This window comes from Orbicella franksi, chromosome 2 (genome assembly GCF_964199315.1).
Source record: "Orbicella franksi chromosome 2, jaOrbFran1.1, whole genome shotgun sequence".
NCBI classification, from domain to species: domain Eukaryota; kingdom Metazoa; phylum Cnidaria; class Anthozoa; order Scleractinia; family Merulinidae; genus Orbicella; species Orbicella franksi.
The window spans coordinates 14732012-14753953 of NC_138146.1; the positions used below are offsets into that span (position 1 = coordinate 14732012).

The window sequence follows — 21942 nt, forward strand, 5'->3', positions numbered from 1 at the left end:
GGTCCCATGATGCTTCGGTGGGTTTTTTCCTTGTGCTTCAAGCCATTTGGTAAGTATTTTGCTTTTGCCTTGCCTTTTTTACAAATTCGAACCGTTTTGTTAGGCTATACCTCTGTGTTTTCACACAGTAGGTTTCTTTTTGGTGATATTTGTCGCTTTCGGGAAATTCCTACCATTTGTTGTCTCATATATTGCGAACGAAGTCTGTGAAATATAATTGGGTTTGAAAATGAGCATTATTTTTAATAATGCAGGGCTAGAAATTGCGACTCACTGATCGCCAATGCGACCAAAAATTGAGCATTGGCGACTAAATTTTCAGAACTGGTCGCCACTGAGCTGGCGACTCGCGATTTGTACGATAAGTAAAGATGACCAAAACACAACTTTTGTTTTTAAATCTTTAGATAGGGAAATTATTCGGATCTGGTAGCTAGTAGACAATTCACCTTTCCGTCCCCACTAAAATAATGTCTGAATATTATAAGAAAATCGTAAAAATTACTTGTAATTGTAAAAATTACTTCGACATGTCAAAACTGCGTTTACCAAGCGCCACATTGTTTCAGCGGCCTCTTCCAAAACTGGGATGGCGGGCACACTACAACACCGTGCGCTTTTCAGTTGACGCGAGAACAATGGCGGCAGATGTGATCAGTTGTGTAGGAGCCCAGACCAAGCACAGTGTTGTTTATCAGCGGCGAAAGGCGACGAAAATAAAGAACTACGTTTTGAAGAAATACGAAAGGACCCGTGTTTGTGTCATTACGAAAACCACGGACGTAAAAGTTTTTGTGCTTCGCTCCATTTAAAATAACTTAGAGAAAAACCATCACCTGCGAACCAGAGACATCATCTGAGAACAACGGTAGCTTTATAACAGTTTATAAGTCTTACTCGTGCTGTTTTCAAAAGTTTTAGCTCTTCATTTGTGACTTTCTTGCATGCAAAGTAACGTACAAAATCATGTTAGTGTTCTCATGTGAATTATATAAAAAATAAGTTAGCGACCAAAATTTACGATCTGGCGACCAAATTTTTCCCGTTAGTCGCCAGCTGGCTCCCGAACGAAAAAGTTAATTTCGAGCCCTGTAATGCCCCCTCGCCATTTTGTTATTATTCATTGTATTTTCAAAGAATCAATGCGAGAAAGGAGTCTAAAAAAATAAGCTTAGTATATGTAGTTTTTAATTTTGTCGTTCTCCATTCGTCACTTATCAGTCCATCGGGCCGGCTGGCGCAGAGGGCAGCAAGTCAAAGCGAGCAAAGCTCAAAGTCCTTTAGCGTTTTCGTAATAAACTATCATTTTGAGGATTAACCCTTCGATTTAAAGGAAATTTTAAACATCAAGGGCTATTTTTCATGATGCACAAAAAATTAAGAAAGAAAAATAATTTTTGAGTTTTGTTTTCCCACGAAGATAAACATTTATATTATTCGGTGGCCGTGGCAACTCGGAAGCGTAAGGTTGACATGTGCGCTTGTCCGGCTATTCATCAATGTTTACCTTACAACTGGCTTATGACAGTGGTTGTAACTAAGGTTTGTTCTCAGTGATCACGATCTCGTAAGGTCAATTATATGAACTGCGCACAAACCTTTTCTTAGTGTGGGGAAGCTTTCTAGACTGATTACTAGATGCCTGTTGATAAATCCGAATTAGATCGACTTTCAGTTGAAAAAGATGTCATTTGATTTTTCACTATCTTTTCATTTCCATTTGGACAACCGTAATTAAAAGCACCCTGAAACCGAGGGAACAAAACCGACAAAAACAGACCTGGAGGTGTGAAAGATCAAACAGTCCGCACAGGGAACATATTCACTCGTTTTTGAACTCTTGTTGGTCACAGAAACGTGTTTCAGTTGGTTGACCGGTATGAACGTGGAAAAGGTGTTTGTACCCTGAGTTGTACCCTCTTTAAACTTCTAATAACTAAACTACTTTTTGCCATGGCCATGCTTATTAAATAAAAAACACAATTTGAAATAATATGTTTTGTCACTCTATCAGCACTAGCTCATGTAAAAGTCTGATTTCATCATGTTCATCACGTAATTGTTAATTCGTATGCAACACACTTGTCTCGTCGAGCGTCTAAATAAACAAATAGCAAATTTAATGTTCTTGACCAGCTTTTCCGGTGAAGTTATTAAATTTTGATAAGATCCAAAGTAGCTTTCTTACGCCTAAGGTGCCAAAACGAATTTCACCTCGGAAACTTTCGACGGCTCGCAAGAGTATTCATTTAAAAGACGGCAAATTATAAATTAGAGAAAGCAATTTTCGTACATACCGTACCCTTTTTCCTTAATTGATCGCCTTCGATTAGGTGAAGGTAGCCATTGATTACACTCCATTGGGTATTGAAGTAATTTATCGAAAATAACACTACTGCCTAATGATGCTATTTTCATTTACTTCGTTTCAGAGACTAAATAAGTTAAAAGCCACAAGAGAGCTAAGGACTTGAAAGACAATCATGAACAACACTACAGCAGACGAAGGGTTTCTCTTCGACGAACATGTTGCGGTTCGCATTGTGCGGCTTGTCTTGTACCCTGTGACTTTTCTTATCGGAGTCATTGGCAATTTAACAGTCTGTACAATAATCTTGGGTACAAAGAACAAAACATTCCGTTCGGCCAAAGGATATTTCATACTAAACCTCGCCTTGTCCGATTTGATGGTTCTTTTTCTATTTCTTCCGTTCGACCTCGCGTACTTAGAGAATCGCTCCATATGGCCCTTTGGGTTTGTTCCTTGTAAGCTTATCAACGTTCTGAGTTCTCTTTCCGTGACAGTCTCTGGATCGATGTTGATCTGCATCGGCTACGAGCGGTACAAGGCGATTGTGAACACGCTGACGAGCCGTTTGAGCAAACGAAAGGCTCTTGTGATGGTCGTATTTAGCTGGGTTTATTCATGTGTGTTGCAAGTACCATTCGTGTTCGCTTTGACCGTGGAACCCAGTGGAAGGTGCTTGATTGACATAGCCTGGTGGCCCAACCAGCTCTCGTTCAATCTGACCTACATCATGGCGCTGATCGTCCCACAGTTCGTAATCCCGGCGCTTTGTATCATTCTCTTTTACGTCGGAATTGTCTCTCATCTGCGAAAAGCTCACAAATTGAACTCCAGGCGAGGGATCTACACCAGCGTGGATGTGGCCGAAAAACGCGAGAAGCAAAACCGAAAAACAACAAAGTTACTGACCGGCCTGGTTTTGGTATACGCGATTTGCATCTTACCAGGAAAAGTGATAATTTTGAGTATCATGGTGAAACCAGCCTTGTTATCATCGCACTTCACTCGACAGTTGTACGAGTTTGCAAGACTTCTAACCACTGCAAACAGCTGCTTCAATCCGATTCTCTACACAACGTTAAGTCACAGTTTCAGGGAGGACTTAAGGAGGTTGTTTTCTAGGAACTCAGATAAAAATACGAACAAGTTTCTGCAGTCTTTGCGTGAAACACCTCAAATGGTAAGAAGGAAGACTGTACGTGGGACAACAGTCCGGCTGGAAAGCGTTCACAGTGAACGAGAGGACGAAGTCTGACTTCGCAGTCAAGATACAAAAATCTCCACTGGTCTCCATATATTTCTTATATTAAAGGTTGGGAGAATTTTTGACTATCATGACAATTTCCCATCGGTGACCACCGACTAAATTCTCATTACATGTGCTATTGATTTAAGTATAGACTTCACAAGGAGAAATTTGGTGTCGATCATGATCACAGCTAATTCTTTTAAGGCACGTTTCATATTTACTTCGAGCAGTTCGAGGCTAAGTGCACAGGAAGGAGGATTTACATATTCTCTGTAATTAAGGCTTACATTTATCGCACTTCAGTCGTGTCGAAGGTAATTCAAGCCGCAGAAATCTCACGGTTATTAGTTGATTCCACTATGTTGCAATAAACTAATACACTATCTGGGTAGTAATCAGTACTTTTCTGTTTGTTTAGGCATTTCCTATTGGATTAATTTACTGCGATTTCCGCGAGTTTTACGGGAATGAATTACATTCGACACGATTTAATTCCGACGTGTATATTGTGCCTGAGTGGATTATAGTATCTGTTAAAAAAACAAAACAAAAAATGTAACTAACAAATAAATTTAAAATTTTGCCATTATTTAATTCACCTGAGTCAAGTTAGCGGCTAATTGTCGAAGGAGTGGATATAACAAAACAATAGATAAATACAGTCGCATCTCTCCACAACGGCCACCTTAGGGACAGAGGAAAGTGGGCGTCGTAGAGAGGTGGCCGTTATGGGGAGGTAGGAGTGTAACATAACACAGGGTTCGTACACTTTCTTGTCGACAGAATTAAAGACTTTTTCCGGACTTTTTCCAGACTTTTTCCAGACCACTTTTTTTATTTTCCAGACTCAAGGCAAGGCTCGAAATTAACTTTTTCGTTCTGGAGCCAGCTGGCGACTAACGGAAAAATTTTGGTCGCCAGATCGTAAATTTTGGTCGCCAACTTATTTTATATATAACTTACACAAGAACTCGATTTTATACGTTACTTTGCATGCGAGAAAGTCACAATTGAAGAGCGAAAACAATTAGAAATAACACGAGTAACACTTAGTTATAAAGCTACCATTGTTCTCAGGTGATATGTCCCTGGTCGGAAGGTGATGGTTGTCTCCACAGTCATTTTAAATGAAGCGAGGCATAAAACGTTTTAAGTCCGTGGTTTTCACTGTGAGACAAACACGGGTCCTTGCGTATTTTCCATTTGCTACTTCTTCGAAATGCCGTTCTTTATTTTCGACTTGCTTTCCACGTCGCCTCTCGCTCACGTAATTCCTTCAACTGATTGGTATCTGCCGTTATTTTCGCGGCAAATGAAAAGCACATGGTGTTGAAGTGCGCCTGCGATCCCAGTTTCAGAGGAAGCCGCTGAAACGACGTGGCGCGCCGTGAACGCAGTATCGATGTGTCGAAATTCATTCCATTTTTTCGATTATCTTGTAATAAAATATTCAGACATTATTTTACTGGGGACGGAAAGGTGAGTTGTATACTAGCTACCATATCCGATTGATTTCCTAATATAAAGATTTAAAAACAAAAGTTGTGTCGTGGTTTTCTTTACTTATCAGACAAAACGCGAGTCGCCAGCTGGCGACCAGTTCTGAAAATTTAGTCGCCAGTGCTCAATTTTTGGTCGCACTGGCGACCAGTGAGTCGCAATTTCGAGCCCTGCAAGGTAACAGTGAGATTCTTCATGGCCCGAGAAGAAATAACTGTCTTAACTATGAAAACAATGAGTTAAAAAAATTCAGTTTCAGCTGTTTAATTCTTAACTTACAGTGACACAACCAAAACATAGCAGTATACTAATGTCTACCATTAAGCAAATAAAATTTATACCAAGAATCAATTGAACCAAAACCCAAAACACAAAGTATAAAAACAAGTGATAAAAATTTAGGCAAAGAATTAAACTGAATTACAACATATCATTACATTGCAATAAATCCATCAAGCCAAATAAAGAAATATTTCAACAGGATCTTGACTTTTGGTTGCATGAAGACTGGAACAAAGAAAACAAAACAAAACCAAAAAAACAGAAATATGGCGTCCAACTTGTACATGTACAAGTTGCTTTTAGTAGACATCATTGGAACAAAATATTTCAGTAAAGGAAGACCACCACTCGGTTACACTCAATGGAAAACGGATTTAATATTTTTTAGTAAAATAGTTGTACATATCAGATATGGAAGTGACTTAACGTAACTCGAAAAAACTACATTCCAAGAACCACAGAAATATGTCAACTTTACTTAACTCTTAGGTCTAACTTAAATTTTCCGAACTAGAAGACAGGAAATGTGTAACAGAAGGAGACGACAGTTTCAATTCCATGAGTTTCTTGTGTTTCTTGCCGATCATGTGGCTTTGCAAAGCAGCTTCTCCCATGCTTGAAAAAACAATTGCCTTATTACAAACAACACACACCGCTTTGGTCTTTGACGTAGGATCGGCTGCAATCCAGGCCTTAAATTTTTTATCTGCTTTCCATTTAAAGACACACTTCCTTATTTTCACAAAGCGAAAGAAAAGCTAGGGAAGAACAACAGCTACATGAACGTGAACAAATATTTCTTCCTTCGCTCAACTAACGCGGGAAACAAACAAACCATGATGCATTGCAAACACAATGAGCCATAATGCAATGCAGGGCATTGGAGACTGGACTTTCCGACCGTACCGCCATTTATTATAGTGTTTTGCGTTTGGCCAAGTTAATTCAAGTGAAATCAGCTACATTGCAAAGATTTCAGCTAGCTTTTAAACACCCGCTGCTCCTTGAGAAAAATTCCAGACTTCATCCCAATTTTCAAGACTTTGCCTTTAATTTCCATACTTTTTCCAGGTCTGGAAAAGTAGTCCGCAAATTTCCAGACTTTTTCAAGAATTCAAGACTTTGTACGAACCCTGATAACACTTGTATTTCTTCGAGAGTGCAACATTTTTATCTTTAAAAAATGCTTCTTGGAGCATGTAAATACGTAACACAATCAAAATATATCGATAAACGTACGTAAATTTTGTCAATTTAATTCTATTTTTTCACTTTAGTTCACGTCAGCTCTTGGTAACGTACCTACAGCTTTCAACACAACAGTTAAAACCGCTCTGAATAAATCCATGTCTTTTGATGAGCCCGACCTTTTCGAATTTCCCTACAAAATACTGTAAATAGCAGTGTGTAATGACACAGTGCGTCAATCGAAGTATATATTGAACGGCAAACCACCTTGATGCAGTTTAAGAAACGATGATCCGATTGGCTGTTGATGGTAGCTACTATTTGATAGTGCGACATTCATACAAATTACAAATTGCCTTCATGTACCACCTAACGAGCACTTTAGGTAAGAAACCCTAAAAAAAGGTCTTTCTTATTTTATGAGTGTTTTAAATGATTGTGTGGAAGGTTCAAGTTCATTAGCATAGCTTCAACAGGCAAACATGTAGGTTCCACTGATAAATGTTGTTTGAAGACGGAGAACTTGACAGACAGGAGCGCCATCAGTTTGTAAACACGAATAGAATTTCATTGAGCAGAAGATGTAGGCTAAACGAATTCTTTTACAATAAATCGTCTCTTGCAAAATTGAGAAATACATGCATTATGTCGACGAGCCAGAAACATGCGACTTTTTATGTTTCAAAATTTCAGTACTCGTAAACGAGAATTGTGATTGACACGTGTTGCAGAAATATGGCTTTCTTAATCGTTCGATCGAAGAATCAACGTTAGCTGATTTCTCTGTCGACTGCGCAACGCCAGCGACAGCTGAGTGGTTTGAGTCCACGGGCTGTTCATGCTGGCATTCCTCTTGATGCTGCAATCTTTCTAAAACAGTCACCAACATTTTCTTCCCGCATTTCTCGCAACGCCAGTGCTTAGAAATAAATTGAGCAGCCGCTGAGGCAGCTTCTGCCATAAGAGTGTCTTGAAGGCAATTGTAGGTGAGGTATTCGTTCACACGGACGCCCCCTTTGGTTGGATGTGGCTCCGAGCCTCCTGTGAAAGGGAACGCGTTGCCAAACTCGCCATCGCTCTGAGTTTCACCCAGGGGACCAAGGTACAAATACCGGTTTTCAGATGGCAGAAGGCGACGGAGCGAGTAGGACACATCACTGTCTAGAAATTCGGACAGTTTGTTCGCCAGGTGATTCTCCAAATCAAGTTCTTTGTTCCGTCGCGTTTCTGAATTCCGCTCTCGCTTGTCTTTAATCTCTTCAAATCGGAGTTTCAACAGACGCGCCCACGTGGCGCGTAACTGCTGGACAGCAGTCACTACCTTTTGTCCCGTCGCGTTGTCCGGAAGAGTGATTTCAAGCCAACAGTCCACAACACAGCGGGTTAATTCAGCATTAGTGTCCAGACTCTGTGCAAACAGAAGAAGTGTCTGCAGGGCTGGAACCCGCATGGCGTTTACCAAATATGGTTTGGTGGTCTCCAGAAGGGAAACATACGCCAGCAACTGATAGTTAACTGGAGTTTCCGTGAGTTGCAGCAGCTGAGGACGATTGGCAAACACACTGGTAGGGAGAACTTGAAGAAACTGCTTCGACTGACTGTGAAACAACTGTTCTGAGTCCCTTTTGTTCGTATTGTTCTCATCCGGCAAGGCAAGGTTCGGGTATAGCCCACTGCAGAGAATAATCTTAAGTAGATTGATATCTCGCAATGTGAAACTTCGCCTGGCTGTACTCCCAGCTTCAAGCTTGTCTAAGTCATGAGTAAGTTTAAATTCCAGATCCCGGATGTCGGTCTTAGTCTCCTCCTGTTCCTCCTCGCCTCCGCTGAGGTCGTCTTCATCTAGCTTCAGTATTTTGGTTTTCCTCGTTGTTTTTCGATGGTCTCGTTTCAGTTTCTTCAATTCTCGTCTTTTGTCTTTTTCACGATCTCGTTCATCCTCGTCTTCATCCCGTTCCTCGAGATCCATCAGGAGATGATCCCGTAATAACGCCTCGAACTGACGCTTAAGCTTCGACATTTCGTAGAAGCGTTGCTCTTCCAGACTTCTGCGCTTGCACCATTTCCGAGAAGAACCTCCATGACTCTTAACCTGGAAAGTCAAATGAACTAGATGGTTTTCTCTTTCATAGGCCATAATTCAATTTTTGACAATTCCAAGAAATGAAAATGCCGGCGCCAGTATCAAAATTAATTCACTTTTCCGCCCTTTGCTACTAATTGCAATTTACTGCTGACTGACTTACTGACTGAATAACGGACGGAAGGACGGACGGAAGGCCTGCCTGCTTGCCTGACTGAGGGAGGGACGGTCGGACAGACAGACAGATGGACCTTTGCTACTAATTGACTGACTGACTGAGCAACTGATTGATTGAATGATTGATTGATTATCAAACGGACGAAGTTCGAGCCAGCAAGCGGCACAAAATAGCAAGCGACTCTATTAAAATTTACCCGAAGATCACTCGTTTAAAACTAACCTGTAGCCACTCATCATAGGCATTCAGTAGCGTAAACAGATCCCCATGGTCAGATTCTAGTGGCTGTCTTAGTGACGCCACAACCGAGTCATACCCCATCTTCTGCGTAAAAGGGGACTGGACGCTAAGAGCAGCAGCTATGATCATCACGGGCTCGATGACGTGAAACACTGAGCCAATCAGAAGCATCTTTCCTATGACGACATCAACAGGCAGTTGACCCAGCATCTGACCAATCGGAGTCAAGGTTTCATCATCAGTTAGCGCGCCTTGTTGTTTAAGAGTGTGAACTGAATTTTCAACGTTGGAGGCTGGGGGAGGCTCTATGAAGGGAAACTCGCGGATGCGATGAATGCCAAGGGCAACCATCTGTAGAATGATGGAGTCCAGAGGAACAAGCTGAATCTCAGGAGTGGTGTATTGCGAGAAGGCTTGGTAGTCACTCTCAGAATACAAACGAAAACACACACCAGGGCCCGTGCGACCTAGACATACAAACAAAACTATTGGCGAAAGGAAAATACAATATGACAACGACGAGAACGTTAAATGATTTGCCGTGATTGTCTTTACAAGTGGTGTGACCCGGAGTTATGTAAACACCATAAAAGGTTTGCTGGCAAACTAGCACAGAGAGTATAACTTTTAAGCTTTCCTTTAGTACCTAGTTGTCTTGCATAAAGCGACTAACAACTGTTAGGTTTCCGCAACATTGGAGGCTACTCCATAGCAGGTTAGTCTGTATTTTGTCAGGTCGCAACAAGATTCGCCACTGGAGAAAGCACTGTCAGCGTACACTGCATTGCCTCAAAAAACAACACTGTAACTCCGAGCAGAGTTCTGATGTTTAAACTCTGGATCCGCAGTACAAAAGGCTTTAGACATCCTCGCCTTACACATGAATGTAACAGGGAAATCGCCGAGGAGAAACATTGTTGAACAACTGGTAAACATGGACATTGAGACTGAGTAACATCTCAAAACAGGTCGGTTAGTTATAGCTTGCTTCACAGGCCGGCTTGCTCTACAAAAACTACCTGGTCTCCTATTGTGGTTGTCTGATTAGTGTAGTAAAATGAAATTCAAAGTCATATCACATCTGTCCAATCAAAGCGAATACAACAAAAGTAATAAACCAATCAGAACGATAACATGCAACGGACGCCAAGCGCGGAGAATAGGTCGCGCGTAAGCCAAGTCACAGATTTGATTTTCCTTCTGATTGGTTGCCAAACAAGCGCGTTCGTTCTGATTAGCTACAACACGTTCCATGAACCAGGTACTGTTCTAAACAACAACGTAAAACAACTGACGGATGAAAAGCAACTCACCGGCTCTTCCCTTGCGCTGTTCAGCACTGGCTTGACTAATCCAGAACTCACGTAGTCGCTGCATTTTAGCCTCAGGATCAAAGCTCATCTCTTTTACCTGAGCATATTGAAGGGCTCTTATTGGTAATAGACCATGTTTTATCGGGGCAAAGATTCCAACCCAAACCTTGTTAAGTTGATTTGGCTAACGTTTGTCAACAGATGAGATGTTTTTAAAGGGGCTAAGTCACGGTTTGCGCATCTTGAAAAGTTCAGTCTAAACTTTTCAAGTGCGTCGTTTCAAGTCCGTGTCAATCTTCTCCATCTTATGGCTTGGATTATGATATCGTTCTTTGTCTAGAAAGACTCTCAGTTTGATCGGTTCTGGTCGGGTGTGAGTTTTTCTCGAGTCTAGCTACAGTCTAATAACAGAGAAAATCAAAATATCTCAAAACAACGATGAAAGTAACATCGAGGAATTTTAAACAATTCATAGCGATACGTACCTTTCCTGAGTCCACAATGAATCTGATGCCGTCTATTGTGATGGAAGTCTCGGCGATATTTGTGGACACAACACATTTTCGAACGCCCTCAGGAGCCACGTCAAAAACCTAGCGAGAAAAAAAATCCACGCAATGAGAAACCTCAAGGTCTGTTTAACAGTTTACGCACGGTGCACCTTAATGAATCTCAGTCGTGGAGAGTCTTGCGGTCCTGAACAACACGATAATAAAGATTTTGACGGAATACAGTAGAACCGCGCCACACAACTAACTCGCTATTACGCCCATGTTCTTTTATACCGTAGAAAAGAGGACACCCAACTAATTTTGGTGTTCCACTGGTGGTCGAATTAACGGCTTCCCACCATGGTACAAATTCAGTCAACTCTCTTGTAAGCGGACACGTTTGGGAATAGGCCACTTTCTGCTTGATAGTGAGACCCAGAGGACAAAAACAAAAGAAATGAATAAGCATGTCATTCAATTTCCTTTGTTTGTGTTCCCTAGGCCACACTGCCAAGCTGAATTTTAATATGTCGAAAATAGTCTCTTGGGAAAGGTGTCCGTCTGTAGAGCTGTCTGCTTACGAGAATTATTCTTATAAGCGGACACCAAAGAAGAATAGGGCGGATGTCCACTTACGGGAGAGTTAATTAGCGGGTGTTAATTACCTGTTTTATTCCGTGGCCAAAAATAGCAACCGAAACTCTTTATTGATGTCAACTGTTAAAACTTAAGAGTGAGCGTAACCAAATGAAATATCCAATTTTCATTTTCATAAGTGTCTGCGTCCTCTCACGAGAGAGTGTCTGCTTACGGGAACATGTAAATACAGAGTTTGTCTGGGAGCTAAAACGGGGAATTGAAAAAAAGTGTCTGTAAGAAGAGCTGTCCGCTTACGCGAGTGTCCGCTATCATCACGCAATTCTAGAATGGAAGAGGATTGTGTAAAGACCAGGCCCCACTAGTTCGAAGGCTGGATAACGCTATCCACCGGATAAATCACTATCCAGTAGATAAGTGCTTACAAAAAAGCCCGCGCTATCCGCTGGATATGGATTTATCCGGTGGATAGCGTTATCCACCTTTCTAACAACCCAAGGCAGACCCGATTTGGTAGCCCGTTGGTAATCGGCTTAACGGGGTTCATTGTAACGGCTTCGAACAAGACTTGCCGAATGAGTGTTCTGTTAGAAACCTAGTGGAATACTAATACATGCAACTAGTTAACTAGACCGTGGCAGAATTAAACACATGAAAAGGTCAACCTTATCTTGTTCTTCCACTGACAAGGAACTGTGAAGCGGAAGTATGATCCATCGGCGAGACTGTTGCGCATACTCCTTAGCAGCATTAACAACCGCTGAGATTTCCGACATGCCACTGAGAAACATCAAAACATCTCCACGCTCTGATGACGAGTACTAAAAATTTAAAATCAATATCATTGTTAACTAAACTGTCAAAACAAAGCGGTCATTTTGTCTCCGCATTCGAGTTAACAAGACAAAATGTGTTATATCTCATCTGTTTGTTACTTGTCAAGAGCAAACGTGCCCCTTTCGACAGGAAACACACAGCCTGTTAGTATTTTTATTTCGAAATCACTGTCGCGGAAGTAGATCCTTCGATAGCTCAGTTGGTAGAGCGGAGGACTGTAGAGTGTGTGAAGTCATCCTTAGGTCGCTGGTTCGAATCCGGCTCGAAGGAAGTTTTTCATTGCCACATTATTCTTTTTTTTTTTTAATTTCAAGCATGCGTTTTACTCGCAAAACTACTACCAAATTTTGGTTCTTAAAATTAAAGAAAGATGGATAAAGCTGTTGCCTTGCAATTTAGGCAACTGAACATTACATGTAGTTCCAACATATCTAGGAAAACAGAGTTGGGTGAACGGCAAGCTATCGAGTGAACGAGAGAAAGCACGGACTGGCGGACGTCGACAAACCTTGTGATCTATAAGCTGCATGATTCTGACGTAAGGAGTAGGGTCAAGTTTCTCCCATCGTCTTGAACTGCTCGAGAACTGTGGAAAAAAAACAGAGACATAAATGTAAGGAATATACTGTTGATAGGTTCAACTGAACTAGTGAAAAGAGGATTTCTGCAAAAGATCCTGCCAAAATTCTGCAAATGGGAGCCACATCACGTTTCTTTCAAATCGTTCTTATCTTCAAATCAACAGAGACCAATTGCAAAAATACTTTCAACAAAAAACAGCAAATACATAAGCGACAATGAGCTTAACATTCGGGAACATTGAGAGGTAAGCGGAGAAAAGGAAGTTATAAGAAAGCAAGCTAACCACTTGGGGTCATAAGGCTCGTATACAATAAGCCGCTCGATGAACGTTGCCTTTTCTTCAAAAATACTGAAAACTCTCTCCGAATCAGTAGTCTCATGGTAGAAACTATCCTGACAGAAAATATTACGCTTTTCGGAAGCGGGGTAAGAGCGGTGGCGGGGTGGGCTGGGTTTCTTTGCTTGTCCTGCAGGCCTTTCTTCCTTCTATGTTTTTTTTTTTACCCAAAATAAGGGGGAGGGGCGGGCTGCCCGGGCCCCTCCCCTAGATACGCCACTGGAGAATGGGAAGAAAAATTGAAGTAATTCTCCTCCAACCTTCTCTCCTCCTGTTACCCAGGTTACCTGGAGACATGACCAAAGGCACCCAAAACGTATCGACTATAGTACGTCGTTAATAATTGCTAGGGTTATGGTGTATCCCACAATACAGTTCATACGACTTACCTCCACTTTCGGAGGCTGGTATCGAACTTCAATGGGATACAAACGACCTGGGATCTACAGAACAATTAAATAACAAATTTTCTACCTTTTCGTAGCGTGAAAATGTCTTAAAACTGAGCCCCGTCCACACTACGCCGGAAGAATTCTCGGAAGAATTCGTCCAAACTTGACCAGCCTGGATTAGCTCAGCTATCCGCGGGCATGTTATAATTGTAATTTTAATTTGATAACAAATAAAATGTATGTATGTTATTTCTCCAGTTAGGCCTACCGTCCACACTATTTTTCGAAAACGCTCTTTAAACCAGAGAAATTTTAAAACGCTGGCTTTTCGTTTTCATGTGGACGGAAAACATTTTGAAAACGGAACTTTTAGAGAACGATGACGTCACGATAATCATGTGATTTCCCTGACCGAGGTTTCCTCAAAAACAAATCCAAAATGACCGCTGATTGTTGCGGTTTCAAACTTCTCCGGCGTAGTGTGGACGGAAAACATTTGATGCGTTTTCGGAGTAAAACCTCCGTCTCCAAATTCCTTCAGCATAGTGTGAACGGGGCCTGAGAGTTTCTTAATATGTTCGTTTTCTTTCCTAGTGTGGCACAGATAGTGTGGTTTTACAAAGGTGTCCAGATATCTACTGTCTAGTTATCGACTCTTTATCTGCGTTCGTCAATGGGCGCAGATAACGCGCAGATTTACGTGCAAAGGAAAATCAGTAACAGCAAAATGTCTGCATACAATGTAGCTTGCGTATGCAGTAAAGAGTTGAGTGTGGTTCGACTTTTTACGCCGCAAAAAATTCTTTAAAAGTTTCTCTTATTTATTTTCATGCTCATGAAGCCATCAAAATTCACACCAGCTGACGGGCGGAAGAAAACGCGACATTGAACGCACTAATCTCAACTCCTGATTGGTTGATAAAAGGTATCTGGACATCTTTTTAACCAATTAGCGGAGAGAGTAACAACAAGCACAGGATTATCACGAACGAGCACTTTTCTATCGCGTCAAAAGACAGACACAAACCTGAATCACTGGCGCACCTGTGAAATAGCTCGCAAACAGACTAAAACAAACAGAAACACGTAGTTAGTTATTAACTTGATGTTGATGAAGGTACATTAACTGCCATAACGAGTTAGTCAAGCCAACGTGTCCTACGTTAGCGCTTGGTCAGAGCAAAGTGGAGGATTGTGGTTAGTGTGTGTGTGTGTTCAATAGTGAAACACGGAGGGAGCATGGCCATAGAAAAATACATGAATTAATTTGATAAATGAAGAAATAACGGGGAGGCACGGTGCCGAGTTGAAAGATGAATTTCTGTTCTAAATTATCACGACTTTCAGTGTTGCCTTGATGGAGAGAAATATCAAAAATAATCACGTTTCTTGGAGAATGGTCGGAGAGGGCAGCTCAACAGTTTCTTGAGAAACTAATACCTTTGTTCATAAAAAGCGAGAGTGATTAAAAAATAGTCACTCCATATCAGTTAGTCGTAATTTGACATAATCAAAGTAACCCCACCCACCACTCCCTCCCTCTTACAGTACCTGATGTTTATAGTGGCAGACATAAGAACCAGTTTGAGATCAGCGCGGGCCTGGACTAAGCCACGTAACACGCCCAGTAAAAAATCTCCATGAATATGCCTCTCGTGAACCTCATCTACCACGACGACACTGTACTGACTAAGGGTGGGGTCGGTGGATAATTGGCGCAGCAACAAGCCTGTAGGAAACGTTTGACATAAAAAATAGGTGCCATAGTCATGGGGGTCATTGGTGATGGGAAGATAAAACACCAAGGAAAAAGAAAGAGCATTTGACGAGGCAATCATACTGGAAATTTCTTAGAGCTATTCGACACTGGAAACATACCTTCTGTCAGGAACAAAATTCTCGTTCCCAGAGTTTTGCTGCTTTCAAATCGAATCTGTGATTGAAAAAGTTAGCTGTAAAAATGCTACATTTTCCACTCTCTCCACCCGCTCTCCACTCCCACATTTAAATGGTTACAAGAGAATTCTCAGGCAGCCTGACAAAAATAACTCTGGCAGTTTGGTCTGTAATGGGTTATAATCTCATCTGAGAAAGAAGAGATACAAGCACTTCTAGTTGGTTCATGCACACACAAGTATCAGCCCTTTCATGAACACTTTTGGAAGTGAAAATTCCAGGTCACATAAGAATGACATTACTCCAAGATATTATCAAGAAATACCACTAAGTAAATCAGAGTTATGTAGAAATGTTTAACAGACAAGACAATGATCAATTTCAATATTTTCCATTTTACCTGATAAGCTACTTGAGATCCATACTCATTCAGAGTTTCATAGCCTACTCTTTTAGCCAATGAGATACAAGCAATTCTCCGTGGTTGAGTGCAGGCAATCCGTATGAAGCCAGCATGTAATAGGTACTGAGGAACCTACAGTAACATAGAAAGGAGAAGTATAAAGTGATTAGCCAACAAGAAAAATCTAAAAGCACTTTAAACTTTTTACCTAGAAGTTTAAACTAACCAGCTGAAGGCTATCGAAATTGGCACTAAATGACAATTTTGTAATAACCTTGCAGTATCTGTAGGGATCTAAATCTATAACGTAAAATTTATCATGGATCTTCTGAATCAAAGATCTGTCAAAGATCCTATTACACTGTAACTAAGAAATACATTGTAATACATTGTCTTGTTTATTCCATTTCTACAAATTCTTGCTCAAAATTGGAAGTATTAAGCTCCAGCATTGACCATACATTACATGCAATTATGGAACTGGTAAAGTACAGGACAGTTCATTTAGTGGTCATGTACAGGTGTAGGAGAATTTTGCACCTTTAATTCATTAGCTGCTGAATAGAAGTTGTTTGTCTCAACCAGACTGAGAACTTTAGAGTTACTGTATTTCCACTGCTCTGTTGATGTGTTCAGTATCATAAAATGCAATAAATAAGAGAATCAACCAATTTTGCAAACCACTGCATTGTACAACCAGTAGGGGGACATTTAGGATATGTGTCACTGCATATTATGTACATGTGTAAGTTAGAGTTACACTATTGTTTATATCAGGAAATAACTTTTATTAGTAGCCACTCAGTTGTGTTCTACTGGAAACCCGCAAATCTGATAAATCATTGGTTCACTCATCATTTAACAGGGCCCCTCTGGATACCAGCCACTGTGCTGAATGGGCCACCCTGCATAAATAAAGTTTTACCTTACCTTACCTATTTCTTATTAAACAATTAGATTATGAGCTCGAGGTTTCTATCACGCATAGAAATCAAGAGCGAATAATCTAATAGTTTTAGTATAAATCTACTAGTCGTTCAAAACTTTACTTAAATCTTCTTCACAGACACTTCGAAAATGCCAAGAAGCACACTGCACACACTTCTAAGCTACTGAGTATAAACAACAGAATAGATAGTAACGTAGCCAATCAATGAATTGCATTTGTGATAGAATGCAGGGTTCTCATTAAGTGCCGACCGCTGGCTCAAGAACCAGCTACTTCCACTTCTGAGCCCCCTACTTTTCATGAAATAATCTGTGTTTAAGTTGTAAAGAGTAATGAAATAAATAAAAATGTCTGCCATCAAAAGGGACAACCTCCTTCTAAGCCAGCAGCAGGCCTTGTTAAAAGATGAAGAATGCAAAGTTTATTGGAGCACTGTATATTCTGGCAGAAGTTCTACCTGTTCTCTCCAGGCTGTCACTGGCATTTCAAACAAGCAATGTAAATTTTTCCCTTATTTGGCCACAGGTCAAAGCCACCAAACAGCATTTGAACAAAATTGTAGAGGAGGAGTCTCCACTAGAGAAGTTAAAAGGAAATGTGGACAGCTTTGAAAATCTTGGCTGTGATATCACATTCCCTCCGACTTTCAATGTTTGAACAAATGCAAGGGCTTTCACAGAAGTATGTGACAGCCCTAACAAAGAATTTAGAAGAAAGATTTGCATCCAGTTGTGATGTTATCAGTGCCCTCAGTAGCTTTGATCCACTTAGTGTGCCAGAATATGAAGCATATAGTTTTCAAGAGTATAGAACTGCCCAGGTTAACATTTTGGCCAAACACTTGTTTTAAATTGAAACACAAGAAGTTCAAAAGCTGAAAACAGAGAAGCTTCTAACAGAATGGTCACACATGAATTACCATGTGAATGATAACATCAAGAAGATTATAACAATAGAGTGAAGTCTGGGTCAAGAGAACCACAACAACAGAATGGTTCTTTCTTCATCTACTTAAGGGGAAATCTTCCTTTGTTACATTCTTCCTTCTACTTCTTTACATAGTTGAAGTCATGGTCACTTTGCCAGTGAGTAATGCCTGACCAGAGAGGGGTGCCATTGTAGTAAAGAATGTTAAAACTCCACTAAGAAGCAGGCTCCAAAATGAAATGCTACAAGCAATACCTGCTGTAGGCATTTATGGACCAGATGTCCAGAAGTGTTTGCCAGTCATAAAGGATGCAGCGAGTGCTTGGCTTCAAGCAAAGGAAAGAAGAAAACTACCAAAGGTACCAAAGAATGCCATCCCAGGGCCATCACTGGTTAGAGTCCAGACATCTGAGAAAAAAGAAATGGGAGTGCAGTGTGAGGAGACAATGGCTGTTCAGAATGGTACAGTGGCAGAAGAAGAAGGAGAGCAAGATGGAACTGAGGGAGATAACACTGATGTTGCTTTAGAAGCTCCTAATCTTCCATCAAAATCTTTAGATAGTGATAGTGACTCTGACTCAGCCTTTGGATCTGACGTGGAAGAGGAATGCTAGTTCACTGGCATCAAATGGTTAGTAAGTTCTGTATGGGCTTTTACTATCCATTGCAAAGTAGTTTCATTTTAAGATATCAGACAGTCTGAAAACTCTTTTGGAATGCAGTCAGATAAACTAAGATCAACACACACACAAATGGCAAAAAAAAAAAGGTTTTATTTGCCCATAACACATTGCAATGCCAGTACAAAAATAACTGACACATAATTTAGGGAAAAACACATTTTTGGGAATGCCACTGAACCTTGACTGTCCTTGTCTCAGGACAGTAAAGGCTGTAGCTAGAGAGGGGTCATAGGGTCAGGATGGGGTGTATGTTTTCAATTTCAGTGCAGGATAAGGTTGAACATCAACAAAGTCCTTGTAATCCCTTAAAATTCTTGGCATTTAGGCCTTTTCCCAAATTTACTATTTTTGAGGAAATATATCCAAGAGAATGCGTGGAATAGTATTTCACAGCCTCTCGATTTCCAAATTTTCTGGGAGAGCATGCCCCCAGACCCCCCTTGGGGCTCATGCCTTCAGCACGCAAAATTGGTGTCAACCGTCTACTTCATGAAGCAAGCCGTCTACTCTCTAAATTAATGAGAACCCTGGAATGCAAGTAGATTTATACTAATTGCTGATAGACAACAATCACTTGTGCACTACTCTTAGAAAGGAAATTTATTTTCAATTTCAGATTTAAAAATACAAAAAATAATTTGCCGGTTTTCGTGCTGTAATCCTTTAGAGTGTCTACCAATAAAAACAATTAACAGGATACTCACCCTCATTTTCTATGAGCAATAGTCATCTTGGCTACGCCTCCTTGACCATTCACTCATAGAAAACTGGGACTTGTAGTCTAATACATGTAATAATAATTGTTGAATAGCAGAATGTTACCATACCTGTGTTGATTTTCCACAGCCTGTATCTCCAGCAATAATCACCACCTGATTGTTACTTACTGCATCAACAATCTGTTCCCTGAAATGACTTATGGGAAGGTTTGCTTGATCCTTCTTTAACTTCACTAACTTGGAAAACTGTTAAGACAAGTAAGCGATATACATACATGTACATAAAATAAGATTTAACTCATCTAATTTTAAAATGCAGTGGCCTTAAAATAGTTAGTGCATTGCACTGCCCAGTGTCCTTAAACTATGTTCTAGGCAGGAACCACACATTTAAAGGATGTGTGTCCAAATGATGCATATTTATTTCACAGCATAATATCAATAGACGAACTGACATCAATAGATGTGCATGCATGCAAAGAAAGACCAGTCTGACAACCCACCGCTAGTGAATTCTGTAGATCACTTGCCCATCAGTCTCTTAGGGCAATTTTTAGGGACATTCACATCACAGATTGAAGCACCATTTACAATGTAAGAGATGAACTTTTGGGGGCCTAGTGAGAATGATTTTCAGGCTGGTACATCGTGGTTAAAGCTTTCAAAAGCCCAAAAATTTGTTGTTGTTTTTTTACATCCTAGTCTTGGTTACATAATGCTTTCATGGAAACTGGCATGAGATACATGACTGTATCCTACCCTATGCCAAGCATACAACTGTTGATAATTATTTGTGATGCCGAAAGCCTGAAAAATGATCAGCCTTAAAAAAATGTATCATACATACCTTTTGTTTTTGACAGAAATCAATATAATACAAAAGGATGGATTTGAATTCTAAAAACTCTTCCTTTGATAGCTCTCTAGAATGTCTTCGATGTTTCTTGTCAGAGAAGGAAAAAACTGAGGAAAAGAAAAACCATGAAAGGATCATGAGTTTATACTTTTTCTAGTGAAAAATGCAATGTGCATACAACTTACAATGTTATCAACAATTTAAACTAAAAGCTTTTTTGGAGGAGCACTACAGTATGTTGTCAAAATCTTCTGTTAGCCAACAAGTTTAAAAAGACCAGAAAAAGTGTCCATTATTTTAAAGAGAGTTGTTTGCTACGGAAGGTTAAAATTATCGTGTTTTTGAAGCCAGAACCATGAATAAGTATCTGTTCAAGAGTTGTGTCTCACATTACTGAGAGGGTCTAACATAGGTTTTTACAATCTCACATCCCGCAACTACATGTATGTTGGGCTCAGTCCTAGCACTCCATCCCTGTCTGAACGTTTATCTCAATCCTGCCTTGTTAGAGTGGTAGTTTTTCCATGAAACGTCCGTGAACTATAATTTTCTGTTTTTAATCGCGCATCCTACCATCAATTTTAAAACTACCCCTCATCCTGCCTGTCAAGATGAACAAATACTGCTCCTGCCGAAGTATTCTTATCTTGCATCCTGCCATAAACATTTCCGTCATCCTGCATCCCTATCATTCTGCATCCCTCCAAACCAATAATATTATTATACCCTGAACCAAGAGCTAACCTATAGTCTGTTAGCAAGGATTCAATTATGTGTTAATTCAGATAATTAAATTAATCAGATATATTAGAAAGAGAAGAAAAGATATATTTTAATACCTTTCTTTGCTCCAGTGGTGCCATACCCCATCACATCAGTTACATCCTTTGACAAAAGGGCAACATTTATCTTATACCTTCTATCATATGATAAAGGAAGACCTAGTTTGGAAGACATTTTTTCTTTCCCGTCTTTATCTGTTTGGAAGAAAAATGTAGAAACAAAACAAAAATACAATTTCTTGTATGTGTACTTCAGGCAAGACCTCACACTTATTCTGTATGGTCACTCTGCACGTTTTTCTGTTTTCAACCTGCAAGCCATACTTATGTAACAACATCACAAACTGCTGTAATTTGACAAGCATTCGTACGTGCAGTCACTGTCAGTGGCTTCTTTCCTGAGAAGCAGCTGGAGATCCTGGCATGCACAAGTATAGAAAGAATGCATATGCATGAATATTTACTAGCCCAGTCCCCTGGACATTACTGGTTTTACAGGCTATGGCATTCCTAATTGGCAAATGAGCATAATATAGTCCTATTTGTGATTTTGTTTCCATATCTTTGCAATCTTTAAGTGAAATTCCCAATTTGAAAAATTTTCCCTTGACTGACCTCTTGACCTGCTTCGAATTTAAAAAATATACTTTTGATGTAGGTATAAATACAGATTGGCAGGTTTGATCGTGTGACATCCTGCCATTAAAAAGTTGAGACCTCATTCTGAACACCTAGTTTGACAAATATAGTTTGTCGGTTTAATACACTGACGAATGTATCCCACCTCTAGGATGCTTTTCCGCGTGCTTCTTGTTGAAGGCCTCATAACGCTCAAGAAAGAGCCAGAAGTCTTTGTAATCTTGACTTCCCCTGAATAAAATAAGGTGTTATAGTGACACAAATGTCTCAGAGGACATAAGGCTAAGGTGAAATAAATACTGAATGCTGATTTTACACCTTTTAACTTGTACAAACCGTTTGATCAGATCACAGTCGCGAAAGAAAAGATCGTCTAAGGATGAGCGATGGTCTTCCCAAACTACACATCTTTCTCTTTCGTTGATGGGCGAATCTTCCTTCTCAAAGTGATGACGAGACCTCTTGCGGCTTTTTTCCATCTTCTTTCAAAATGAACGACTGAACTAGCGTT

The 21942-nt window shown here is 40.3% G+C and overlaps 2 protein-coding genes and 1 non-coding gene across 3 annotated transcripts in view; 2 read left to right on the forward strand and 1 right to left on the reverse strand.

The window, feature by feature from the left end:
• The window catches only part of LOC145478156 (neuropeptide Y receptor type 6-like), a 4601-nt gene extending 665 nt beyond the window's left edge, over nucleotides 1-3936 (forward strand). Inside the window, exon 1 of the mRNA XM_081456085.1 lies at nucleotides 1-3936. This exon is cut by the window's left edge and continues 665 nt beyond it. Within this exon, the coding sequence (XP_081312211.1) occupies nucleotides 2484-3563 (1080 nt within the window). The 5' untranslated portion in view covers nucleotides 1-2483 and the 3' untranslated portion in view covers nucleotides 3564-3936.
• A 1058-nt stretch (nucleotides 3937-4994) lies between these two features.
• LOC145478154 (putative ATP-dependent RNA helicase DHX34) lies at nucleotides 4995-21921 on the reverse strand. Its single transcript, XM_081456083.1, has 16 exons — nucleotides 21768-21921; nucleotides 21577-21662; nucleotides 20850-20987; nucleotides 20002-20117; nucleotides 19263-19400; nucleotides 15874-16008; nucleotides 15456-15510; nucleotides 15129-15306; nucleotides 14605-14644; nucleotides 13575-13628; nucleotides 12775-12852; nucleotides 12095-12250; nucleotides 10827-10934; nucleotides 10342-10438; nucleotides 9011-9495; nucleotides 4995-8619 (listed from the first exon to the last, which is right to left on the reverse strand). Exons 1-16 carry the CDS (start codon nucleotides 21908-21910, stop codon nucleotides 7171-7173), a joined length of 3456 nt encoding a protein of 1151 aa, XP_081312209.1. The 5' UTR covers nucleotides 21911-21921; the 3' UTR covers nucleotides 4995-7170.
• Nucleotides 12451-12536, forward strand: Trnay-gua (transfer RNA tyrosine (anticodon GUA)). The gene is given in 2 exon segments: nucleotides 12451-12487; nucleotides 12501-12536. It is a non-coding gene; the product is annotated as a tRNA-Tyr (tRNA).
• Nucleotides 21922-21942: the final 21 nt, after the last annotated feature.

What these genes read in the sequence shown, in the direction of transcription:
- LOC145478154 (XM_081456083.1), bottom strand. Translation starts at nt 21,910, where the DNA reads ATGGAAAAAAGCCGCAAGAGGTCTCGTCATCACTTTGAGAAGGAAGAT. An exon ending in CACCACTGGAGCAAAGAAAG is followed by an intron (nt 20,118 to 20,849) that starts GTATTAAAATAT and finishes TCTTTTCCTCAG; the next exon opens with TTTTTTCCTTCTCTGACAAG. An exon ending in GCTGTGGAAAATCAACACAG is followed by an intron (nt 16,009 to 19,262) that starts GTATGGTAACAT and finishes ATGTTACTGTAG; the next exon opens with GTTCCTCAGTACCTATTACA.